This window comes from Gossypium hirsutum, chromosome A08 (assembly GCF_007990345.1).
Source record: "Gossypium hirsutum isolate 1008001.06 chromosome A08, Gossypium_hirsutum_v2.1, whole genome shotgun sequence".
NCBI lineage: Eukaryota > Viridiplantae > Streptophyta > Magnoliopsida > Malvales > Malvaceae > Gossypium > Gossypium hirsutum.
Window position 1 is genome coordinate 112290165 of NC_053431.1, and position 21493 is coordinate 112311657.

At 35.2% G+C, this 21493-nt stretch overlaps 3 protein-coding genes and 1 long non-coding RNA gene across 7 annotated transcripts; 1 reads left to right on the forward strand and 3 right to left on the reverse strand.

Annotated features, from left to right (window-relative positions):
- Nucleotides 1-3189: 3189 nt before the first annotated feature.
- Nucleotides 3190-3762, reverse strand: LOC107919118 (uncharacterized). The gene is made up of 2 exons (XM_041076000.1): nucleotides 3538-3762; nucleotides 3190-3429 (listed from the first exon to the last, which is right to left on the reverse strand). Exons 1-2 carry the CDS (start codon nucleotides 3760-3762, stop codon nucleotides 3190-3192), a joined length of 465 nt encoding a protein of 154 aa, XP_040931934.1.
- Nucleotides 3763-9570: 5808 nt separating this feature from the next.
- Nucleotides 9571-11728, reverse strand: LOC107920106 (uncharacterized). Its single transcript, XR_005899768.1, has 4 exons — nucleotides 11494-11728; nucleotides 11070-11389; nucleotides 10677-10866; nucleotides 9571-10581 (listed from the first exon to the last, which is right to left on the reverse strand). It is a non-coding gene; the product is annotated as an uncharacterized lncRNA (long non-coding RNA).
- A 1309-nt stretch (nucleotides 11729-13037) lies between these two features.
- LOC107920102 (adenylate kinase 4) lies at nucleotides 13038-15671 on the reverse strand. Of its 3 annotated transcripts, XM_041074803.1 has the most exons (6): nucleotides 15354-15659; nucleotides 14325-14470; nucleotides 14110-14229; nucleotides 13436-13555; nucleotides 13239-13260; nucleotides 13038-13159 (listed from the first exon to the last, which is right to left on the reverse strand). In XM_041074803.1, the coding sequence occupies exons 1-4, from the start codon at nucleotides 15463-15465 to the stop codon at nucleotides 13466-13468; spliced, it is 468 nt and encodes a 155-aa protein (XP_040930737.1). In that variant the 5' UTR covers nucleotides 15466-15659; the 3' UTR covers nucleotides 13038-13159; nucleotides 13239-13260; nucleotides 13436-13465. The 3 variants fall into 3 exon arrangements, with proteins under 3 accessions (XP_040930737.1, XP_040930738.1, XP_016705113.2); XM_041074804.1 differs by having other exon boundaries at nucleotides 13436-14229; nucleotides 15354-15671; XM_016849624.2 differs by lacking the exon at nucleotides 13239-13260 and having other exon boundaries at nucleotides 15354-15661.
- Nucleotides 15672-17708: 2037 nt separating this feature from the next.
- On the forward strand, nucleotides 17709-18678 carry LOC107920103 (uncharacterized). 2 transcript variants are annotated; one of them, XM_016849625.2, is made up of 4 exons: nucleotides 17709-17837; nucleotides 17942-18082; nucleotides 18160-18345; nucleotides 18434-18678. In XM_016849625.2, the coding sequence occupies exons 1-4, from the start codon at nucleotides 17757-17759 to the stop codon at nucleotides 18584-18586; spliced, it is 561 nt and encodes a 186-aa protein (XP_016705114.2). In that variant the 5' UTR covers nucleotides 17709-17756; the 3' UTR covers nucleotides 18587-18678. The 2 variants fall into 2 exon arrangements, with proteins under 2 accessions (XP_016705114.2, XP_016705115.2); XM_016849626.2 differs by having other exon boundaries at nucleotides 17739-17815.
- Nucleotides 18679-21493: the final 2815 nt, after the last annotated feature.

Below are 21493 nucleotides of genomic sequence, written 5' to 3' on the forward strand. Positions count from 1 at the left end.
AGCTCTTAAGCTCATCGTCACATAGGAACTAAAACTCCACCGGGAAAAGTTCTCCACGACTGCCATGTCCTGATCGACCACGACCATAGCTACCACTAGATATAATATTCTTTTGGCACAAGAATTATGGCCTAATGAACCTGTACGACCGGCGGAGTATCCTCGTACACTCTCGAACCGATTCCTCTCCAGAACTCCAGTTCGAGGAATTCATCATACAAGAAGTTGCACTTCTCTCCCTATCTTATTTTTATATTCTATAATACCTATCTTTGTACATTGAGGGCAATGTACATATTAAATGTGGGGGGCATTCATTTCATTATCAGAAAAATCCCTAAATGATTACCTTATTCTCTTGAAAAGCTCTCATATCATATTTAGGATAAATTTTAATTGATTTACGATTTTAATTGATATATCTTGAATTAAAACATATGCATTTATGCATTGATTGTTTAAACTTTAAGACATTAGATAATCAAGCATGATAAGTTGATTTTTAAGAATTTAAAATTATAAGTTGTTTCCCCAAGTCTAGGTATTACTTTGAATTGGAATTCACGAGTCTAAACATCAAAAAGCCATAATTTTTTGTGAAATTTTTGAGCCTTTTGAGCATCTATAAATTCTTTTATTCTCACTTTTATTATTGCTTTGAGTGCGTCAGTATTGAACTGCTATTCTAGAACTTGCTTGATTATGCATGTCGAGACCACGCCATTTGATTTGATATATCAAAATGATTAAGGCACTTAGGATTAACCCACTCATGCCATGAAAAGCCTACCTCCACGATTAACCCCTAGTAAACCCCCTTGAGCTTAACAAGCCATTTCTTGTATTACCCTTAATATTGACCCTTAGCCCATTATTGTTGAAATCCTCTAAATTAATTTGATCCCTATTTTTGTCGAGATTTGAGTTGAAGAAATTGCTTAGCTATGTCTTGTTTGTAATAAGTTAGCCTATGTATTTAACTTGTTCTTTAAAAAAACAAAAAAACTATGTATACATATCTGTAATTTCATATTCTGAGAGAAGCTCTGTTGTATGCAAATGAAGACTAACTCTTTTTCTAGTTAGACAATTTTTCAATTTAATCTCGATTCTAACCCTTTCTTTCAGCTTATGACCACACCCCCTTACCAAGCCGCACTACAACCCTCTAAAGACTTTTTGATTGATGTATCATCTTAAATTATAGTGGTGGAGATTTGATTTTCATGCAAGCCTATGGTAATGACTTTTCATTATTGACCATTGAGCACTTCATTTATTGTCATTAACCACCTCGACTGATTTGAGTAAATCTTTAGTGAGGATGTGAAACTCTGTGATATTCTGAATCAAAGGTAATTACTTAGATGCGAAGAGACACCTATGTTTGCATGATTAAATTCTCAACTTGGAATGTTTGAAACTTTTATGTTCTTTTAGTTGAATTCTCAATGTATGATTACCTATAGATTATTCTGAGATATTATCGATAGAAATTATAAGTTGAGAAGAATTTATTTTGATTATGAGTTGAGAATTTTACTTAAGGATAAGCAAATGCTTAAGTGTGGGGGTATTTGGTAAACCGTAAATTATATATATTTTTACCCCATGTTTAATGCATTTTATGGATGATTTCTCATTAGAATTGGTGAATTCGATGCTCCTAATGCTTTAATTTCATGTTTTATACTTAGGAGAGTATAGAAGAGCGAAAGGAACGAGAAACGACCCAAAAACAGAGAAAATGGGCTAAAGTAAGAAATCAACACGGCCTGGACCTCCTCACACGGGTAGACCACACGGTCGTGTCAATTTGGCAGGCTCAAACACAGCCTGAAGTAATCGAACACGGGCGTGTGCCACGGGCGTGTCCCTACCGAGCTCAAGTTGAGTCCAATTCGGAAAAAGCTAAAGGCATTCCATAGCTTATAAATACACCCTAGAAGAGGAGAAAAGGGGACACACAAAATAGGGAGTAAGGAATTACTCCAATGAAGAAATTTCTCCAAGGAAGCCAATTGATTCATCTCAGAAGTCGGATTCATCATCAAGACTGAAGATCTCTCCTCAATTCCCCTTCAGGAGTTTTGGGTTTTCTTTATGTTTTGTATTCATTATTTTTCTGAGATGTTTTCTTATTTAGTTATGAACTAAAACCCCTAAATACCTAAGGGGAATGAAACCTAAGACGAATCTTGATATTATTTTCTGAGTCGTATGAGAAATATTTAACTTGTTCTTAATTATGTGTTCTTAATTCTTGTTTTGATATCCCAGGATACTGATTCAAGATAAGTTTTTATTCAGAGGAGGAATAGACCCTAGCTAAGAGTACATTTATCATAATTAAACGGAGTTGATTGCGCGCCTAGACATAGGGTGATAAGATTTTGCCGGATTAGGGTGAAACCTAATAAGGGGATCCATAAGTCGAGTTAATGCAACCCTAGAGTGTTAATTAGAGAAAAGTCTCGGTTATTCAATCTAGGGATTAGACGTTATTAGTCTTGAATAGGGATAATAACATAACTTAGGGAGCTCTACGGAACAAGTTGAATGAATAAATCGTCCGATTCGGAGCCAGAATAACAAGTAAAGTCTAGGTGGATTTGTCCTTAGGTATTATCTTAAATAAATCAATTTTTCCCAAAAGCAATTCTCCAATTCTTTTCTCTGTGAGTTCTTAGTTTAGATAATTAGTTAATTAAAACAAAACCTCATTATTCTTAGGCTAGATAATAAAAAAGACAGTCATTACTAGTACTTTTAGTTCCTTTGGGTTCGACAATCCGATCTTGCTAAAACTATACTACTATTCGATAGGTACACTTGCCTACATTGCGATAATAGTTAGTTTCAAGAACGATTAATTATAAATATTTAAAACCTATCACGAAATAACGCGATCATTACAAATACTTAATATAAGCCTATTAATTAGAAGTTAAGGCTTAATTCAGGAAAAAGCCAAAATTTTTCAAATGTAAGGCTTGAACTTGGAACCTTTGACACATACCCAGAACACTTAACCACTAAACTAGATATACAGTTGTGTCAAAAAATCATAGAAACAAATTTATCAAATTTGGGGCATTACAACTTTACCCCTAAAACAAAATTTCGGCCTCGAAATTTACCTGATCAGAATATGTGAGGATACAACTGACACATCACATCTTCAAACTCCTACGTAGCCTCTTCAGTGTTATGATTCTGCCACAGCACCTTTATTAAGGGAATCGATTTCCTTTGTAGTACTTTAATGTCGCCGTCTAGAATCTCAACTGGCTCCTCCTCAAATGTTAGGTCTGGCCTAACCTCAATTTTCTCCCTAGGAACTATGTACGTAGGATCAGAGCGGTAGCGCCTCAATATCGAGATGTGGAGCACATTGTGAATGCGGTCCAACTTTAGAGGTATCTCCAACTGATAAGCCACCGGTCCTACACATTTCAGAATACGGTAAGGTCTAATAAACTGAGGGCTCAGCTTGGCCTTGCGACCAAACCTCAGAACCTTTTTCCATGGTGAGACCTTGAGAAAAACTAAGTCCCCCACAGAAAACTCTATATCTTTCCTCTTCAAATCCACATAGGACTTTTGCCTGTCAAAAGCTGCCTTTAGGTGATCCCTGATTAATCTAACCTTATCTTCTATTCCAGAAACCAATTCGGGACCCAAAACACTTTGCTCACCCAATTCTGTCCAGTAGAAGGGAGTGCGACACTTACGACCGTACAGTGCTTCATAAGATGTCATCTGTATACTAGACTGGTAGCTGTTATTGTAAGCGAACTTTGCTAATGGTAAGTACTCCTCCTAACTGCCTCGAAAGTCAATAATACAACCCCTCAACATGTCCTCCAGTATCTGAATCACCCTCTTCGACTGACCATCTGTCTGAGGATGAAAAGTAGTACTGAAGTCTAATCTTGAACTTAGAGCCTCATGAAGATTCTTCTAGATCCGAGACGTGAAAAGAGGATCCCTATCAGAGATGGTCAAGATAGGTATGCTGTACAACCTCACTACTTCAGAAATATAGAACTTGATCAACTTTTGTAGAGAAAAGTCTGTCTTGACCAGAATGAAGTGTGCAAATTTGGTCAATCGATCCACGATGACCCAGACAGAATCCTACTTAGTGGGTGTTAGAGGTAACCCACTAACGAAATTTATCGTTACTCGCTCCCATTTTCATAACGGTAACTTAACCGGCTGCAGCAAACCCAAAGGTAACTGATGCTTAGCCTTAACCTGCTGACAAGTCAAGCAACAAGCCACAAAGTCAGTAATTTCTCAGGAAACACATCTGAAAAATCCCTCACAGTTCTGATGTCCTTAACCGAAGAGTCCATAGAATCAGAAATACTGACGTAGGCCAAGAATGTCTCACACCCTTTTTTCACTAACGTTTCTGCTACCAAAGCAGAAATCACATTTGTCAGATAGTCACGTCGTTCCCCAATCACCACTACTTCACTGTCCTCCTTGGTCCTCAAGACAACCCTTTTCATCCCATAATCCAAACTCACCTGGTGTTTAACCAACCATTCCATTCCCAAAATCAGATCGAACTCCCTAAACAGAAGCTACATTAGATAAACCAGAAATACTGTCCCTTAGACCTCTAACGGGACGTCTCTAAACAATTTACTTACTCAAATTGATTGTCCCAACGGACTCATAACAGTTACCTCGCTAAAAGTTCTTTCAACCGGAATACTAAAGCTTTCAAACACAGTACTAACTACGTATGAGTGTGTAAAGCCTATGTCTATCAGTGCAAGATAAGGTACTTCAAATACTAAAAATGTACCCTTAATGATGTCTGGAGCATCTCAGTCGTCAATGCAACGAGCAGCATAAACCAAAGCAGGCTGCCTCCCCTCAGACGGTCCAGCACCTCTGTCCAGCGCTCTCTATCCTCAGCCCGTACCGTTACCACCCCTGGCCTGACCTCGACCCCTAGATGGCTGGTGAACTACTCTCGGTGGCCGTACAGTACCAGAACCCGGAGCTTGCACCTGATCAGTTCTCAATAGGCAATCTCAAACATGGTGCTCAGTCGACCCACATCTCAAGCACGCCCTAGTAAACATTCACCCGAATGGTGTATACCACAGTGCCCACACAACGCCACCCCAATACGTGCAACAGGAGGCCCAACTCTCATTGGCCCATCAGATCTATCCTTTTTCTTAGGCCTCATCCAGAACTCGAGGGCTCTGAATCCCTCTTGCTCATACCCCTCTCGCGATCTCTATTCTGGCGCTCCGCGCGCTTAACATCCTCAGCAATCTTGGCTTTCTCGACCAAAATAGCAAACTCATGCTCCCCCTGCGAAGCTATCAGCACCCTCAGATTATCTCTAAGTCTGTCCTTAAAACGGACACATCTCTCATATTCAGACACCACCATGTCTAGCGCATAAAGGCTTAGCCTCAGGAATTCGGCTTTATACTCAGCCACTGTATGGTCTCCCTGGGTGAGATTAAGGAACTCCCATCTCCTCGCGTCAATGTAACTGGCCCCCACATACTTATTCTGGAAAGTCGTCTTAAAAAGATCCCATGTCAATCGGTCGGGCTGACTGCCCTCATTAACCGTCAACCACCACTGGTACACTTCATCGAGAAGCAGAGATACAACTCCCTTAAGCTTCTGCTCAGCAATAAATTCAGGTCATCCATAATTCTTTTCATGGCCTCCATCCAATACTCGGCCACGTTAGGGGCGACTCCAGTAGTGCCCTTGAATAACTCAGCCCCATTGGACTGGAGTCGTTCAGTAACCGACCTCCGGCCCCCAAATCTAGTGTTGGGCCCAACGACCCTCTCTAAAATCCGTAGCATGGCCTGGGACAGTGCGTCATCCCCAGCCTCACGATCATGAGACCCAAACCAAATCTCTATAGCAAGTGATACCGGCGTCTCGCTAGTATCCAGATTTGGAATAGTATCAGATGTCAAGGACTCAGCTTGGGCCCCTCTACGGCCCCTACCACGGCCTCTAGTACCCCATCCACGAGTACCACGTGTGCTCATCTTAAATTTCAGAATTTATTTGTATTAACAGATATTTTATACAGTACAATATCAGAATGTTTAAAGTCTGTTATCGCGATTCGTAGTCTCACTACAGTTTACAGTTTACACTTTCTAGAGTGTTTTCAGTGTAATATACTAACCAAAGTAGTTTCAGTATATTCTAATAATACTTTCAGACAATTCTAAACAGAGGTTTAGAAAATTTACAGGATCGACGCTGGAGACTCGGTATACTGCATACTTATTCAAAAAATATATATATCAAATTATTTATAAATCGTTTCTTTAAAATCAGTTTTTAAAACCCAAATCCACAGCCGAGTTTTCAAACCTAGCTTTGATACCACTAAATGTAACACCCCAAACCTGGCCTGGACGTTATGGCCGAATCTGGCGATGTCATATGAGAATGTTTTTGAAATCGCATTGACCTTAAAATCGTTCCGATTATTAGCTTATACTTAGTCCGAAAAAATGTGTTTTAAATTATCTGTTTTAAAATATTACTTTTACGCGGAAGCTTTTAAAACCATTTTCGTATGCGTGGTAGCTTTGTAAAACATTCGGTTCTTTTAAAAACTTGAGTTTTCCTACTACTATCAGTAAAAACCGTAAAGCATTTCAAAATCCCAAATTAAGCAAAAATCCATAAAGGCCTTAATTACATCAAAATTTCCCCAAATATAAGTTAAATCATAAGTAAATAGAAAATAGTCCTCCGCTAAGTCCTCCGCTGCACCGACCTGTCAAGTCTAGGAATTACCTATACAGATTAAACAGAAAAAGGGTGAGTTTTCGCAAATTTAGTGTGTAATCCCCACAGAAAATATACACAACCGCAGAAATCAGTCATATATTCAACTATCAGATAATTCGGGCCTGAACCCTTTACAGAACCAGAGTAAACATTAGTCCTCTCAGATACATAATCAGATATAAACTGAACCTTAGCCCATCTTAGATATATCATGCATAACAGAGCAAAATAATAGAGTCTTACCCACCAGCCTCTACACACCAACTCCGTCCAACCCTACACACCATGTAAGGATAAAATCGACCCACACATCCCTACACACCATGCTTTATTGAAATACGGCACAAAATCAGATAATTGCAGCTGTGCTGCTAGATATCAGGCTTAAGAGCCTTTTAGAATACTTCCTCCATATACATTAACCTAGCCCCGATGCAATGCAGCATACAATACATGACATGCAAGTATACAATTAACAGATCATACATACAAATTGGTCTACATGCTAAAAGTAACATGCTAGCGCACATATATCACATAGTCAGATAACGTAATCAGGGGTCAAGTAACTCTTACCGACCCTACAATAGGTCTCAGTCGACTTAGGTGACCCTAGTAACCTTTCAGAGTATTTCAGAAAAACAGGCTCATACGCTGATATGGCTTGCCCGTATGGCCCACACGGCCCAAATTAGCCTATCCACACGGTCTGGCCCAAAATTCCATATGCCCGTTGGTGTACCCGTGTGGGCTCACATGCCTATGTGGCTCACATGGCCCAATTGGTTGAGCCTGTGTCTCGCACACAGCCTCACCGGCCATTTCATGCGCCTGTGTCTTACGCGCACGGCTTGGCTCGTCAATCACACGCCCGTGTACTGCCACACAGCCTACCACATGGGAGACCACACGCCCGTGTGGCGTCGATAGTTTCGTTTTTCGGCTTTGGCCGATTCTCATTTTCTATATTTTTGGGTACACACCTGGTATCGGTTCGAAGCTAAGATAACCCCGAGTATTCTAGAACCTATTATTAATCGATAAATACCAGGTTAACACTTGATACGCAATAAAACCGAATTGAAATAGAGAATCCCATAAATGTATAAATGGCTTACCGATAACAATCGAACTCAATCCCGATTCAGTACGAAGAAGCGCGACTTCCAGCCTCTCAACCTCCTCCTAAACATGAACTAAACTCATTAAATAATGATTGTACAATCCGAGAACCAAAATGTTACTTACACACCTACCGAACGCGCGATAACAACGTAGGACAACTGAAGGCAACTTGGAAACCAATGAAAACAATGAACCAGGAATAGGGGAAGGGGAAGGGAGATGGGAATTTAGGCAAAGAGGGAGATGGGGAACTCAAATTTTGCAAAAAAAAGAAAAGAAAAAGAAACCAAATGGGATATTCTGATATCCCCCTAATCTTTTCTCTTTTAATTCTCTCCATCAAATCTCCACTACTCAGAATTCTATCACCACTCACACTCCTCCCTATAAACGTGCAAAAAAAAAAGCCAATGCCAGGAATTGAATTCAAGACCTCATGCAATCAAACACTCCACCTAACCATTTTAATATGACATAACAAATACTTAATATAAGCCTGCTAACTAGAAGTTAAGGTTTAATTTAGGAAAAAGCCAAAATTTGTCAAATACAAAGCTTGAACCTGGAACCTTTCACACACACCCAAAACACTTAATTATTGAACCAGATACACAATTGTGTCAGAAACTGATAGAAACAAATTTATCAAATTTGGGGCGTTACAACCCTAATTTTGAATTTCTTACAATTTAGTCTTTATTGCATTAAACTTATAACTTATTTCACAATTTAATCATTTTCCCAATTCTAGTTTGAATTTCCATCAATTCAATCTTTAATTCATCAATTAATTCAATATAAACTACATTAAAAATTCTACTAACTTTCAAATTTTCAACATATACCTAATAGTATTTTGTTCTAGGATCATAAAAACTCAAAAATTACAAGAAAATGAATTAAATTGACTTACCAATTTAAGTTTGAACCCTTGAAATCCCAAATTTTCTTTTTCTTTTTCTTTCTTCTTTCTTTCTCCCTATTCTCTCTGTTTCGATTCTGTTTCTTTCTTATTTCTATTCTTTCTTTTGTTTTATATATATATAATAATAATATAATATAATATAATAACATACTTATTAATTAAGTAAATAAAATGTAATATATATTTTAAATTAAAAATATCTTAGATTTTTCAATGTTAAACCGCCTCAATTTATAACAATAGCATATTTACCTATTTAGTCTTTTTTACTTTCTTTAACCTATAATTAAACTTTCACACTTATTTCAATCTAATCCTTTTTCCTAATTACTTCTAATTAAGTCAAATTCACCTAATCAAAATCTAATTAGACACACAACTAAATTCGTAAATATTTATTATCCGATTTACTGGAACGGAGTCCCAATAATGCATTTTTTTAAATTTGATCCTTTTAAATCAATTTAACCATATAATCAATAAAATTTTCTTATCAAAATTTTAATGCAACCTTTCTATCATAATATAGACCATGCCACAATATTAAAATAATTTTTTTCTAGCTCGGATTTGTGGTACTGAAAATGGGTCATTACACATAAACATAACTACCAGATTCAAACATGAATATAATGAACATGAAAAATAGCAAAAATGTTTCAAAATCCTCTTTCAAAACCAAAGAAAAAAAAAACAAGATGCAGAAGCAATTTCCAAATCTGCTGAGTTAGTCATATATTTGCAACATTTCAAGTGATAGTTGTCCATATTGACCAAGTCTAACTAAGCTATTATTATAGTGAGCAGGAGGGGGAACTGAAGCTGGTGCATGAGAGGGGGTAGGGGTAGGAACTGGAGCTAGAATATGGGGGCGACCCATGGCTGTCAATGGAGAAGGCATAATTTTCTGCAACATCATACTTTAGGGTTTAAAAGGATTTTAGAGAGGTCTAGACAAAGGATCATTGCGTGAAGGTGAACCGGTGAGCTGCTGAATAATGTTCTGAAAATCATTCTTGCTGATGTTGTAAGCCTGAGGTTGAGGCTACTCCCTAGCAGCATTATTATCAAAATTAGGTTGATGCAATGGGCTCTTCCTTATATTCTTCCCTGTCTTGTTCTCACCTAGATGATTATTAAGTTGATTCTTCGAATTATTCATTTCCAAAAACCAAACTGCAAAGTGAACTACAAAAAGTCAATCCCAATTTTTTTTACAAACACCCACAAAGTCAAACCGTTTAAAAAGCTTCAATTTCCAAATCTGCTGAGTTAGTCATATATTTGCAACATTTCAAGTGATAGTTGTCCATATTGACCAAGTCTAACTAAGCTATTATTATAGTGAGCAGGAGGGGGAACTGAAGCTGGTGCATGAGAGGGGGTAGGGGTAGGAACTGGAGCTAGAATATGGGGGCGACCCATGGCTGTCAATGGAGAAGGCATAATTTTCTGCAACATCATACTTTAGGGTTTAAAAGGATTTTAGAGAGGTCTAGACAAAGGATCACTGCGTGAAGGTGAACCGGTGAGCTGCTGAATAATGTTCTGAAAATCATTCTTGCTGATGTTGTAAGCCTGAGGTTGAGGCTACTCCCTAGCAGCATTATTATCAAAATTAGGTTGATGCAATGGGCTCTTCCTTATATTCTTCCCTGTCTTGTTCTCACCTAGATGATTATTAAGTTGATTCTTCGAATTATTCATTTCCAAAAACCAAACTGCAAAGTGAACTACAAAAAGTCAATCCCAATTTTTTTTACAAACACCCACAAAGTCAAACCGTTTAAAAAGCTTCAAATGAATATACCAGAACCTTAAGATCCAAGCTCAAGCACCAGCAATCAATCTGTCAAAGCCATCCACAATGGGGTAATAGTTTCGACTTCTCAATTCAAACAATCACGACTCTTCACAGTAATATAAGCACAGATCGAATCAAAGACCACCAAACCAAATCCCAAACCTAGTATTGATTCAGTAAGAAAAAGAGAAACATTTTCTTCCTGTAAAAAAAAACCAAAATCAACCCACCAAACTTTTCACTGAAAAATCAAATCCTAGAGAAAATAATAAAGACAAAATATTTGTTTAATAATTAACTCCAAAATCAAAACCCACATCATTAAATTCCGCTAATTTCACTAAAAAAGATTGTGAAGGTAAAAAGCAGCAAAAAAATAAAACGAAATGAAACATAAAAAAATACCCATAGATGTGAAGATCTTCTTCATCCCCTCTCTTCTTTTTTTTTTTTGTAACATGAGAACAAATGAAATCAAACGAAAAATCAAAGGAAGAGACTAGCAACCGCGGTGGGTTGGTATACAGATGAATTCAAATTCAATTATCCCCATTTTTTGACCAAGTTTGGTTTTTTTGAGGGGGTTTCGATGATTGTGTGGGTCCTCTCATCCATTTCACGGAGAACTTTCTAACTTTTCTTCTATGAAGCACCGACATGGCCAGATATGTACCAGACACACCTTGACACGTTAAAAAAGGGACACTACTAGACTTTCTTTTGGCCTGAATTAGAAACAAAAAAAAATCATATACAAGAATTTTTGTAAACCTATAAAAAGGAGAACTTTAGCATTTAATTGTGATAATTTATGAGACTTTTAACATACTTGTCTTTTTTGGAGTCATGATGCAGTTTCTTGGACTTTCTGTCTATTCACTTATATGCAAACGATGATGATGATGATGATGATGATGGTTTTGTAGAAAAGAAAGGCAAAGACAAAAGTAAAGGCATATATAAAGGAACTTCTTCAGAGGAGGAAGTAAAACATAGGTAAAAAAGTGTTTGGGTAAGAAAGGAAAAAAAAAGTTAATGTACTTGTCTAGTTATAATGGGATGAGAAAGTCTAAAAAAAATTAAAGTAGTATAAAAATAGTGAAAGTAAAGCCGTATAAATACATGAGACCATTATAAGAAGAATATCTAGTTAATGTACTTATTAGAATAAAAATATTTTTAAATAAATTAATTTTAATTATGAGTAAATGTGGAAGATCAATGAAGCGGATTCAACCTATTCAAGATGAAATCTCAAATAATTTTGAAACCAAATTAAATTCTCAAGCAAACATATCTCTAAATTCAATTTTAAAATCAAGCTGCAATGACTTATGGAGCAGTCATCCAATATCAAGTTTGAAAAACTCTTAAATTCATATATAGAGATTGAATATCATAATTCATAAAATAATTTTCTTTGAATTGCTTGCAAATTTTTAGATTTTATTCTAACTCTAAACTTGTGTACACACATATCTTTCCCTATGCGTGAAGCCATAATGTGTGTTTAAACTCTTTCTTTTATGCTGTGTCCCTCTTGGCCTTGTTAAACGCTTAAATAGCATAGTTGGACATACGTCCCACCCATCAACTCTCTTTGTTTTCTTTTATATTATAATGTGTAAAAAATGTTATTAAATGAAGGAAAGTGGACTAAGGCCGAACACAGAATATAACAAAATAAGGTTCCGTTTGTTTGCCAGTAAAATATTTTTCGGAAAATAATTTCTGAAAAATGATTTACTTTTCTGAAAATGATTTACTTTTCTGGTGTTTAGATGAATCTGTGTAAAATATTTTCTTTTATTTGGCAAATTTCCTGAAAATATTTTTCGAAAAAGTTATTTTTACATATATTAATAAATTTATATATATTAATAAATTTATATTTTAAATTGTTTTTACATATATTGCAATAAATGAATCAAATTAAATATACAATAATACTTAATTATTAAGCTAGAATATTAACCGTCATAAATTAAAAACAACCAAATTATATTCACATTTTTTTAGATAAACGTCAAATACAAATACTTTAAGAAGAAAAAAGAGAAACCCCTATAACATAGGTTTTCCTTGTATACATAATGGAAGTTTATTACCTTAATATTGATGACTACAAAAACTTCATTGTTCATCAATTTAATTTAACAGAGAAATTATTTTTCTCAGACAGAAGACATTGAAACTAGGAGCTCAAAGCCTTGTATGAACATACAACCGGTGACAAGGAACCAATTAATATCGTAAGAAAGCTGTTCTACATTGTTACAAGTTTCAACTTCATGCCATGTTTATAACTTGTGCTGTGAGGTTGCCTTTTGTTAGATCACTACCAGCTGGTTTCCCTAGCTGCTCTGCTGATTGTGTAAAATCCAATATGTCATCAACAACTTGGAATGATAGGCCAAGATTCTTTCCATATTCATACATTTGCTCTGTTACACTACGATCAGCTCCACTGAAAATGGCGGCTCCCTTGGTACTAGCTGCAATCAATGAAGCTGTTTTGTAATAACTCTTTAGCAAATAGTCTTCAACTTTGACATCACAGTCAAACAAACTCACCACTTGCAAAATCCTTAATAACCTGCAATATCATTAATGAGGATACACTTGAGACTTGTTAAAGTGAAATATCATTAGTTTGAGAACTATCTCCATAGCCGCAGCATGTTTCGAATCTTCACAGGTCGTACTTTTTAGTCAATACTTGGGTTTACATCCAAACGAGATGGTAAATGTTAGGCCTAGGTCCTACATACCTGGCTAATGAGCTTAATGACTTCAACAATTTAGCTAGCACTTTTTCGAATGAACTGCATTGCTAGCACTTTTTCTCCCGTGGATATGTAACACTGAGCAATTTTGTGATGTAAATGATCCTGTCGAAGGAAATAGGAAATAAAAATAAGAAAGCAGCAGCACTCTAGTATTCTAAAAATAAAATAGGTGCATGGAAATATAAAGACAAACCTGCTCAGCTGAAAACAAACAAATATTCAAAAGTTAAAAAAATTAATACCAAAAGGACCACAAGCATGAGAGAAGCAACGTACCGCCTCATCAACATCCATTGAAAAATATTTAAGGGAAATGAAACTTCACTTTAACAATTATGAAATGGAAACCTAGAAGATAGGCAACAAAACTAACCCCCTGTTATCAAACTAGAGTTGCTATCCATAAAGCAACTGCAATGTAACTGCCAAATTGCAAGGCCTATTTTTAGACCTTATTAGTCTCATTACTTGGTCTGGTTTACTATTTGTTACTAAACCCTACATGATCTACAAATTCATAACCTTCAAGTTTCTACATCTGTGTTTAAGCTCAAAGATATGGTCTATATTAGAAGCATGGTCTATATTAAGAAAATTCAAGGTTCTCTGGTTAGGGAAGGCAGGTGCAAGTGTAAAGATTATAGACAAAGTATCACCTTTTGTGATTGTGCTACAGTCCTGGGAAACCCATCAAGAATGAAACCTTTTTTACATGAAGGTTTCTTCATCGCTTCATCGATAATGCCAACAACCAGGTCATCAGAAATAAGATCTCCCTGAGAAACAATAGCTAAGCACCTCATTAGTCATTAGCAAACTAGTAGTAAGAAGTATTTTAAAAAATCCGAATAGGCAGGGGAACTAATTTGACCTTATCCATAGCTTTCTTGGCCTTGATACCAAGTGGGGTTTTAGTAGAAACAGCAGCTCTAAGCATATCACCAGTGGCCAAGGGACACAAGCAGTGCTCATCTTTAATTATTGGTGATTGAGTGCCTTTTCCAGATCCAGGTGGACCTGTCAATCATAAGATTGCCCTGTAATTAGAAACATGCCATCCTTCTACCAAATTTGAGACAGTAAATTGATAGATATGTAAAGAATGCTATCTGAATGCAGCATGCTTCTGTGATGCTGCTATGACACAATACGGGCTGTTAACAATTTGAGACTTCTGAGAAAAATAAACGTAAAAGCCAAACTTTAGTGTCTTTCTAGTCACTTTCAAGCAACCCAAATTCCACGCTATGCCAGCAAGATTTGTACTTCGGATCAAGCGATTGTCTGAACATTGCTGCGTGGAACTTTACAACTAAAGAAAGTCCAATATCTTTGCAGGTCATCAACAATGGGCTACGTTACCCCGACAAGGGGCACTCATCTTTAGCCTTGCAGAATCTAGTGCCAATTTTGAATGGCAAAAGGTGATGCATAAGAAATATACAAGTTCGATGTTGGCATTAGAATCGTTTCATTTTTGTTGACTTTTTTTTATATAAATCTAAACATAAACAATGAGTATTGATTTACATATTATAAAATCAAAATTTCCCAGCACTCATACTTTTTCAAAAAATAATCATTAGAAATTCATCCAGTGCCCCCACTTTGACTCTGCCTTTAGAGACATAGTTGTTTATTTAAATTGTATGAAAAGTTTAATAAAATAGAGTTAAAAAATTTAAGCTAAATTTGGAGCATTAAAAATTCGAGTACATTCTTTTGCAATTCTATTTAAACGAACAAAAAATATGACATGAACAAACTTCAACAAACTCTAGAATCTGAAAATTCCATTTTCCATGTTATTAGTAGAAAAAAAATTCAAAGAAAGAATTGAAAAAATAAAAAGAATCAAATCCAAATTGCAAAAATAAAAATAAAGGGAAAAAAAGAGAACCAATGAGGATGAGGCGCTTATCGGGTTTGGGGGCGCACTTCATACGGCGGAGAAGCTCATTCATTAGAGATTCGGAGGGTATTTCTTCCAAGTTCACCGAACTACTCGCCATTTCTTTGCTTTCAAAGGGTTTTTGGTTCTAAGTTTTAAACAGTCTTTCTAGTTAGGGAAAGGGAAGATCGACTTCTAATTTTCCTAAAAATGTGTTACCGAATTAGAAATGGTAAGACATTTTCTAAAATTAAGAACTTTTTTTCTCGTATTTTATAATTAATTTTACTTTAAAAAAATATTTCCAGTCAAACAAATACTGGAAAAGGCTAAAAATCTTTTTTAGAAAATGTTTTATCCCCAAACAAACGCACCCTAAGCGTAATAACAACAACAATAATTGTGTCATCATCAAAGTATTTCTACTTGGAACACAGAATCTAGTAAATGAACAAAAAAAACCCACATAAATAATTACTATCACATTTCGCTTTCTACAAAACAAGTCCTTGTTCCAATATGGCTGGGACTAGTGCTTTTCGTCACGCATTTTTTTTTTTTTTTTGCAAATTTGAGGTCCTTATTTGATTTTACTTTTTTCCTAATGGACAAATCATTACAGCTTTCTGATACATGAATTTGCCACCATTCAGGATTTTTCTTTTTTCCGCTTATGCTTGTTTGATCCGTTAGAGTTTTTTTTTCTTTAAATAACCTAAATTAATAGAGAAGAAAAAAGCAAACAAAAATGGGAGAAGGTTCCTGCACCTAAATTAACTGTGAGGAAACAAAACCAAACCACAAGACCATTACCAAAACTAACCATTATGTGAAATATTTTTATCATTCAGAGGTTCAGATTCTAAGATCTATCAATCTATATTTATGTGTAGGGTGGGATTCGCTTATGCTACTATAAAATTAAAAATTAAAACTAAAGTAGTTTTATATTCTTTCGTATTTTTTTATACGATTAATATTTTAACAATTTAACCGTTGAATCTTTTTATATAATTGTACTTATCATACATGTAAATTTTTGAACCAATTCAATATTTCTATTATATTTATCTAAAATGCTATATATTAATATTTAATGAACTGTTGAAAGTTTTTTTTTCATAAAACAAATAATTAGAAATTTTTTAATTTACATTAAATTTGACATGCATGACCTATATGAATAAAATATAAAATTTGAAGGTTAAATCATTAAAAAATTAATCGTACAAAGAGATACCAAATCAATTGAAAATGAATTAAAAACCATTCATTTTGCAAACTAACAAATATTACTGTGATAATGTTTTTTTTCTTTCTATATAAAAATCAATTTAAATTAAAATAAAACTAGAAAAGCCAACTAATAATCAGATTTGAACTTAAGAAATTATAATTTCCGAAACTTTAATTCTTTCATTTCAACCAAAACATTATTTTTTTTTAAATATATATTTTTAACATAATTGTTCATATTTTCTTCACTCATTCTGTTTTTCCTTTCCTCCTATTCAGTCATTCATGGAATGATGAAAGACTCAGACCTGTAACACTTGCAATAGATATTTACTTTTAAAAATAATTAAATTAATAAATCTCTGATTCATTCATGTTTTAAATTAACCGTAGAAATGCCATCACTTGAACCGGGAATATATTTAAATCTCTGATACATATTTTTTGGAAACATCCATGGGTAGATTTAATATTTTTTTTGGTAGAAATAGATTTAATTATTTATTTATAAGTTAACTCGAGAATATATTTAAATTGCATAAACAACGAGGTTCCAGTCTATATATCCATGTGTTTTAAATAGATTTATATTTAATATAATAATAGTGTATAATTTTTTTAAACATTAATTTGATTATAAATTTTTATTATATTTTTTTTTGTAATGCTTAAAATTATCTATAATTTCACCCCAACCATTAAATAGGAAGATAATACGCTTCAGCACACTCGAATTCACGTACTCCTATACTAATAACAATGTCAATGCCAATTGAGCTGAGACTCAACCGGCTGATAGTGTATGATTTTACATACCCGCATCATAAGTAAATTAATAAATAATTGAAATTTTATAAAATAAAATTATTGCTTTTAAGAGATTTTATGTATGTTGTGGTTATATTTGCAAGCGATAATGTTAGACCGAGTTTGATATTAGGTGAGAAGAATCCACGGAGATAAGCCGATGGTACATTGAACAGGTAGGCTGAGTATGATCCATTTCTAGCTTTTGTTTAGATATCCGGCCACGTACCGTAACAAACTAGCGCATGACTTGCGAGGCAGACTACAGAAAAAGGAGGGAATATGTAACGGTTCCTTACTTAATAGCTTTACATAAAAGCATATTTCACTTATTTCAATCATCTAAACCCCCCAAAAACCCACCCTACAATGAAAGAAATAGAAAATGAAAGAATATCTCACCACTCCTCCATGCCTCTTGTTTCCAGGTTGGATCATTTGGATTTCATTGTGAGTCCCAAAAATAAACTACATGCATTTATCTTCAAATTTTATGCTTTGGGTTTCTTTTTCTTTTCTTTTCTTTTTTAAATCTGTTCTTTGTTTGCATGCAGATGAAATATTTAGAAGGGAAAATAAGTTTGCAGAAAGGAATGGAAAAGGCACGCTTGCCATTAGATTTGGCAATGAGGGAAGCTTACTTCAAAGGCTCCTTGTTGGACAGGGTGACGTCTCTTGAACATAGAGTTTTTCAGGTAAAACCAATGGTCTTCAGTTGTCAGAATATAAAGTAGTTTATCTTTGCGTATCATCATCTTGTCGGTTGTTGTAGCTATGTTTGGATTTGGAATTTAGTAGCACATCCAGCACTTCAACATCCACATCTGGTTATGCATCTTCCAGCCGAGGAGGATCCAGAGGGCAATCCATACCTCGTTCCTTACCAACCTTCACCAACCCAAATCAATTTCATAAACAGGAATCCCGTCAACCTCTGCTTTCCAGGTCTGAAATTCAGGTAAACAATGGTTGTTATTGCCATTGGTTTTTTCATGTCATTGAAATATATAATCTGGTTTTTTATTCAGTTGTTATGTTTTGAACAGGAAGAGTCTGAAACGCTGCTACTGCAAAAAGACCCGAAACCTCTTAAGCAACAAGTTGGGAACAAAAGGAGCAACAAGAAAGACAAGATATGCGGCAAAAGTGGGAAAAAGACATCTCTCAAATGGTCACATTGGAAAATATTGGGTTGCTAATTAACCTGCCTTTCTTTCTAGTTTGCTTTCCGTTGACATACTTGGATGTTCCAATTTCAATTTCTTAATGAATTTTGTCCTCTTGGTTGCAATGAATTATTAAGATCTTGTCGGTGTATTAGGAAAGGAAATATGTTTAAAATGGATTTGACATTGTTGATTTGTCAAGGATATCCAAACTGATTAACAGTGGCCTAAGAATTGAAATTTTTAAAAAAATGCATGTACACTTTACAAGCAAAGAACAGGAAAATGTTCAAACTATAGGCTAAAGCTCAAAGGAAGAACATGTAGTACATGGCAATGCTTTAGTGAGGCCCATGGTTCTTTGCTTTCCCTTTTCACGAGGAAACAGTTCATGAAAAATGATAGAGAACCGCGCTTGTCTGCTTCATTAATGGTTTATCTATAAACCAATATGATGAAAACTCAAACATCTGGAGACTTGGTCTAACTCTAACAGCATTGAACCTTTATTTTCGAAAACATGGAAAGATGAATATGAAGAATGTTTGAACATTTCATTGCCAAATGTCACTCAATTGAACAAGAATTTAACTAAAGTTAATTAGGATTTAATCCATGGCAATACAAGTAAACAGGAATTTTTCAACAAGATTGCCTACCTATAATTTTTTTATGCCTGTGATCCTACCTACTTAAAAATTACAACTCCTTTTCAGATGTCATACGAGTTATCTGATGATCTCCACTAGCAGAACTGGTCCAAGAACATACCAAAAAAACATACATGTTACAAGCAGTATACAATATATTTCACAATTGAAACTCTATGAGAGGGGGTTGTTAATACATGAAATTGATGTGAACGAGAATGTAATAACTTGAATTGTTAATCACTCCATCTAGGACTTGGGAAGGGAAAGAAACCAGATGGTGAGAGTGGAAACGCAAAACCAGAGGAAGGTGGAGGTTGAGGCCCTGGACCTAAAACCCCGGGCTGAACAGTGGGTGAGAAAGCAAAATTGGGAGTCATTGGAGGAAATTGAACACCTGGAGAAAGCAATGGATATGGCAATCTAGGGGACAACAAATTCATAAAACCCGTAGGAGATGGCCAACGAAACTGTTGGTTTAGCAAAGACTTAAATGAAATATAGAACTAAAGATGAAATGAAGATAATATAATTGATTAACAAAGCAGCCCTTATATACAAGTCCCAAGTAACAACCTCAACAAGAAATAAATTCAAATTGCTACTAACAAGCTAACAACTCCTCCTACTAACAAGCTAACAAATCCCCCTAAGACTTAGTCTTATTATTTTAAAAATAGTTGCAGTCTTATTATTTTAAAAATAGCTGCAGCCTTGAGATACTAACATTCTCCTCCTAATTCAAATGCTGCAGACACCAAATTTATTCTTAAGAAACTCAAAATGACTAACATGAAAAATGTAGTAAAATATTCGTCATCTGATCTCTAAAAACCAGTTTCTTCAATATTCACCTTCTATGAATTCCTTCTCGACTAGTGTAGCTTCAAGAGTTGCCTCTAATTGTTTCCTAGCATGCAATGCCATCTAAATCAAAATTCCATAATTCGAAATCATCACAAGTTGCTCTAGAAAAGTCATGAGAGTGGCCAGAGTGCTTTCCCTTCTTCCAAGATCTTGTGTTGTCACTATACTTGCGATTAATACGATTATAGTTTGATTAACCACTCTTCTCGCAGCTAATAATTTCTTTTTCAATTTTTTATTTTGCATTGAAAGCTTAATCACCTTACCAACTAAATTCTTAAACTCAACAACATCTACAGATGTCAATTCTTTTGCATAAAAAGCTTCTTCAGTCGGCTTTTGATTTTGGAAACATAACCCACTATTCTCTTCTAAAAGTTGCACATTACTCTTGATCTCCTGAGATAGATTCTTTTTCCGTGGCTCATCAGCATGTTCTTCAGATATTTCATGTGCAAAAGATGATAGTTTATCAGAGAGAGATGTCACCTGTTGTTCCAAGAGAGTTGTCTTTGCATGCAATTCCTCATTCTCAAAACACTTGATTTGCAGTTGTTCTTGCATGATATGATTATCTGTTGATTTTATCTCAAGCTCAAAACTCTTTTCACTACATTGTGATGTCATTCCTTCCTGACACTTGGATGCCACTTGCTCCTCCTCAAATGGATTCAATAAGAACCTCTTCTTCTGCATCTTGATCCTAAACAATTCATTGCTACTAGAGTCAAGGATCAGACACATTCCCTCTTCGAACATCACCTTGAATCTCTTCTCTACCAATTGACCCACACTCAACAAGTTTTAATCAATCTCAGGTACAAACAAAACATCTGAAATCAACTTAGTTCCAGCACAGCTCTCTATTGCTACTATGCATCTTCCCTTCACTTCTAGGTATTCTCCATTTCCTATCCTAACTTTCGACTTCAATGACCTGTTAAGGTCTTTAAACAGCTTCTCATCATATGTCATGTGATTGGTACAACCACTATCAACTAACCAAATGTCACATAAAATGCTTGATGAGAAGCAAGAGATGACAAAAAAATGATCCTCTTCTTCTTCAACTATAACATGTACTCCACCCTACTGCTGATTTCTGTAACAACCCGGTTTTGACTCTAATCGGACATAGTGGTTTCGGGACCACAAGTCCGAGTCAAAAAAAAATATTTTAATATTATTTTGTGTGTTTATTATGTGTGAATTTAATTGTGTGAAATTTTCGTGTTTTAATTTTGTCATTTGAGTGTCCGATTAAATAAAAGGATTAAATCGCTTAAAATAAAAGTTTAGGGGTTAAATCTAAAAGTACCTAATTGTTGTTGTCTTTTTAAAATGGGAGATTAATGATGCAATTAGACTAAAACATAGATAGTGGGTGGAAAAGGACTAATATAACCTTATTATATATGTTTTG

Coding starts and splice junctions, on each gene's coding strand:
- LOC107919118 (XM_041076000.1), bottom strand. CDS start 3,762: ATGACATCTTATGAAGCACTGTACGGTCGTAAGTGTCGCACTCCCTTC. Junction 3,430..3,537: donor GGGACTTAGTTTTTCTCAAG/GTCTCACCATGG, acceptor GTGGCTTATCAG/TTGGAGATACCTCTAAAGTT.
- LOC107920102 (XM_016849624.2), bottom strand. CDS start 15,465: ATGGCGAGTAGTTCGGTGAACTTGGAAGAAATACCCTCCGAATCTCTA. Junction 14,471..15,353: donor TAAGCGCCTCATCCTCATTG/GTTCTCTTTTTT, acceptor TATGATTGACAG/GTCCACCTGGATCTGGAAAA. Junction 14,230..14,324: donor CCAAGAAAGCTATGGATAAG/GTCAAATTAGTT, acceptor ATTGTTTCTCAG/GGAGATCTTATTTCTGATGA.
- LOC107920103 (XM_016849625.2), top strand. CDS start 17,757: ATGAAAGAAATAGAAAATGAAAGAATATCTCACCACTCCTCCATGCCT. Junction 18,083..18,159: donor TTGAACATAGAGTTTTTCAG/GTAAAACCAATG, acceptor CGGTTGTTGTAG/CTATGTTTGGATTTGGAATT. Junction 18,346..18,433: donor TTTCCAGGTCTGAAATTCAG/GTAAACAATGGT, acceptor TGTTTTGAACAG/GAAGAGTCTGAAACGCTGCT.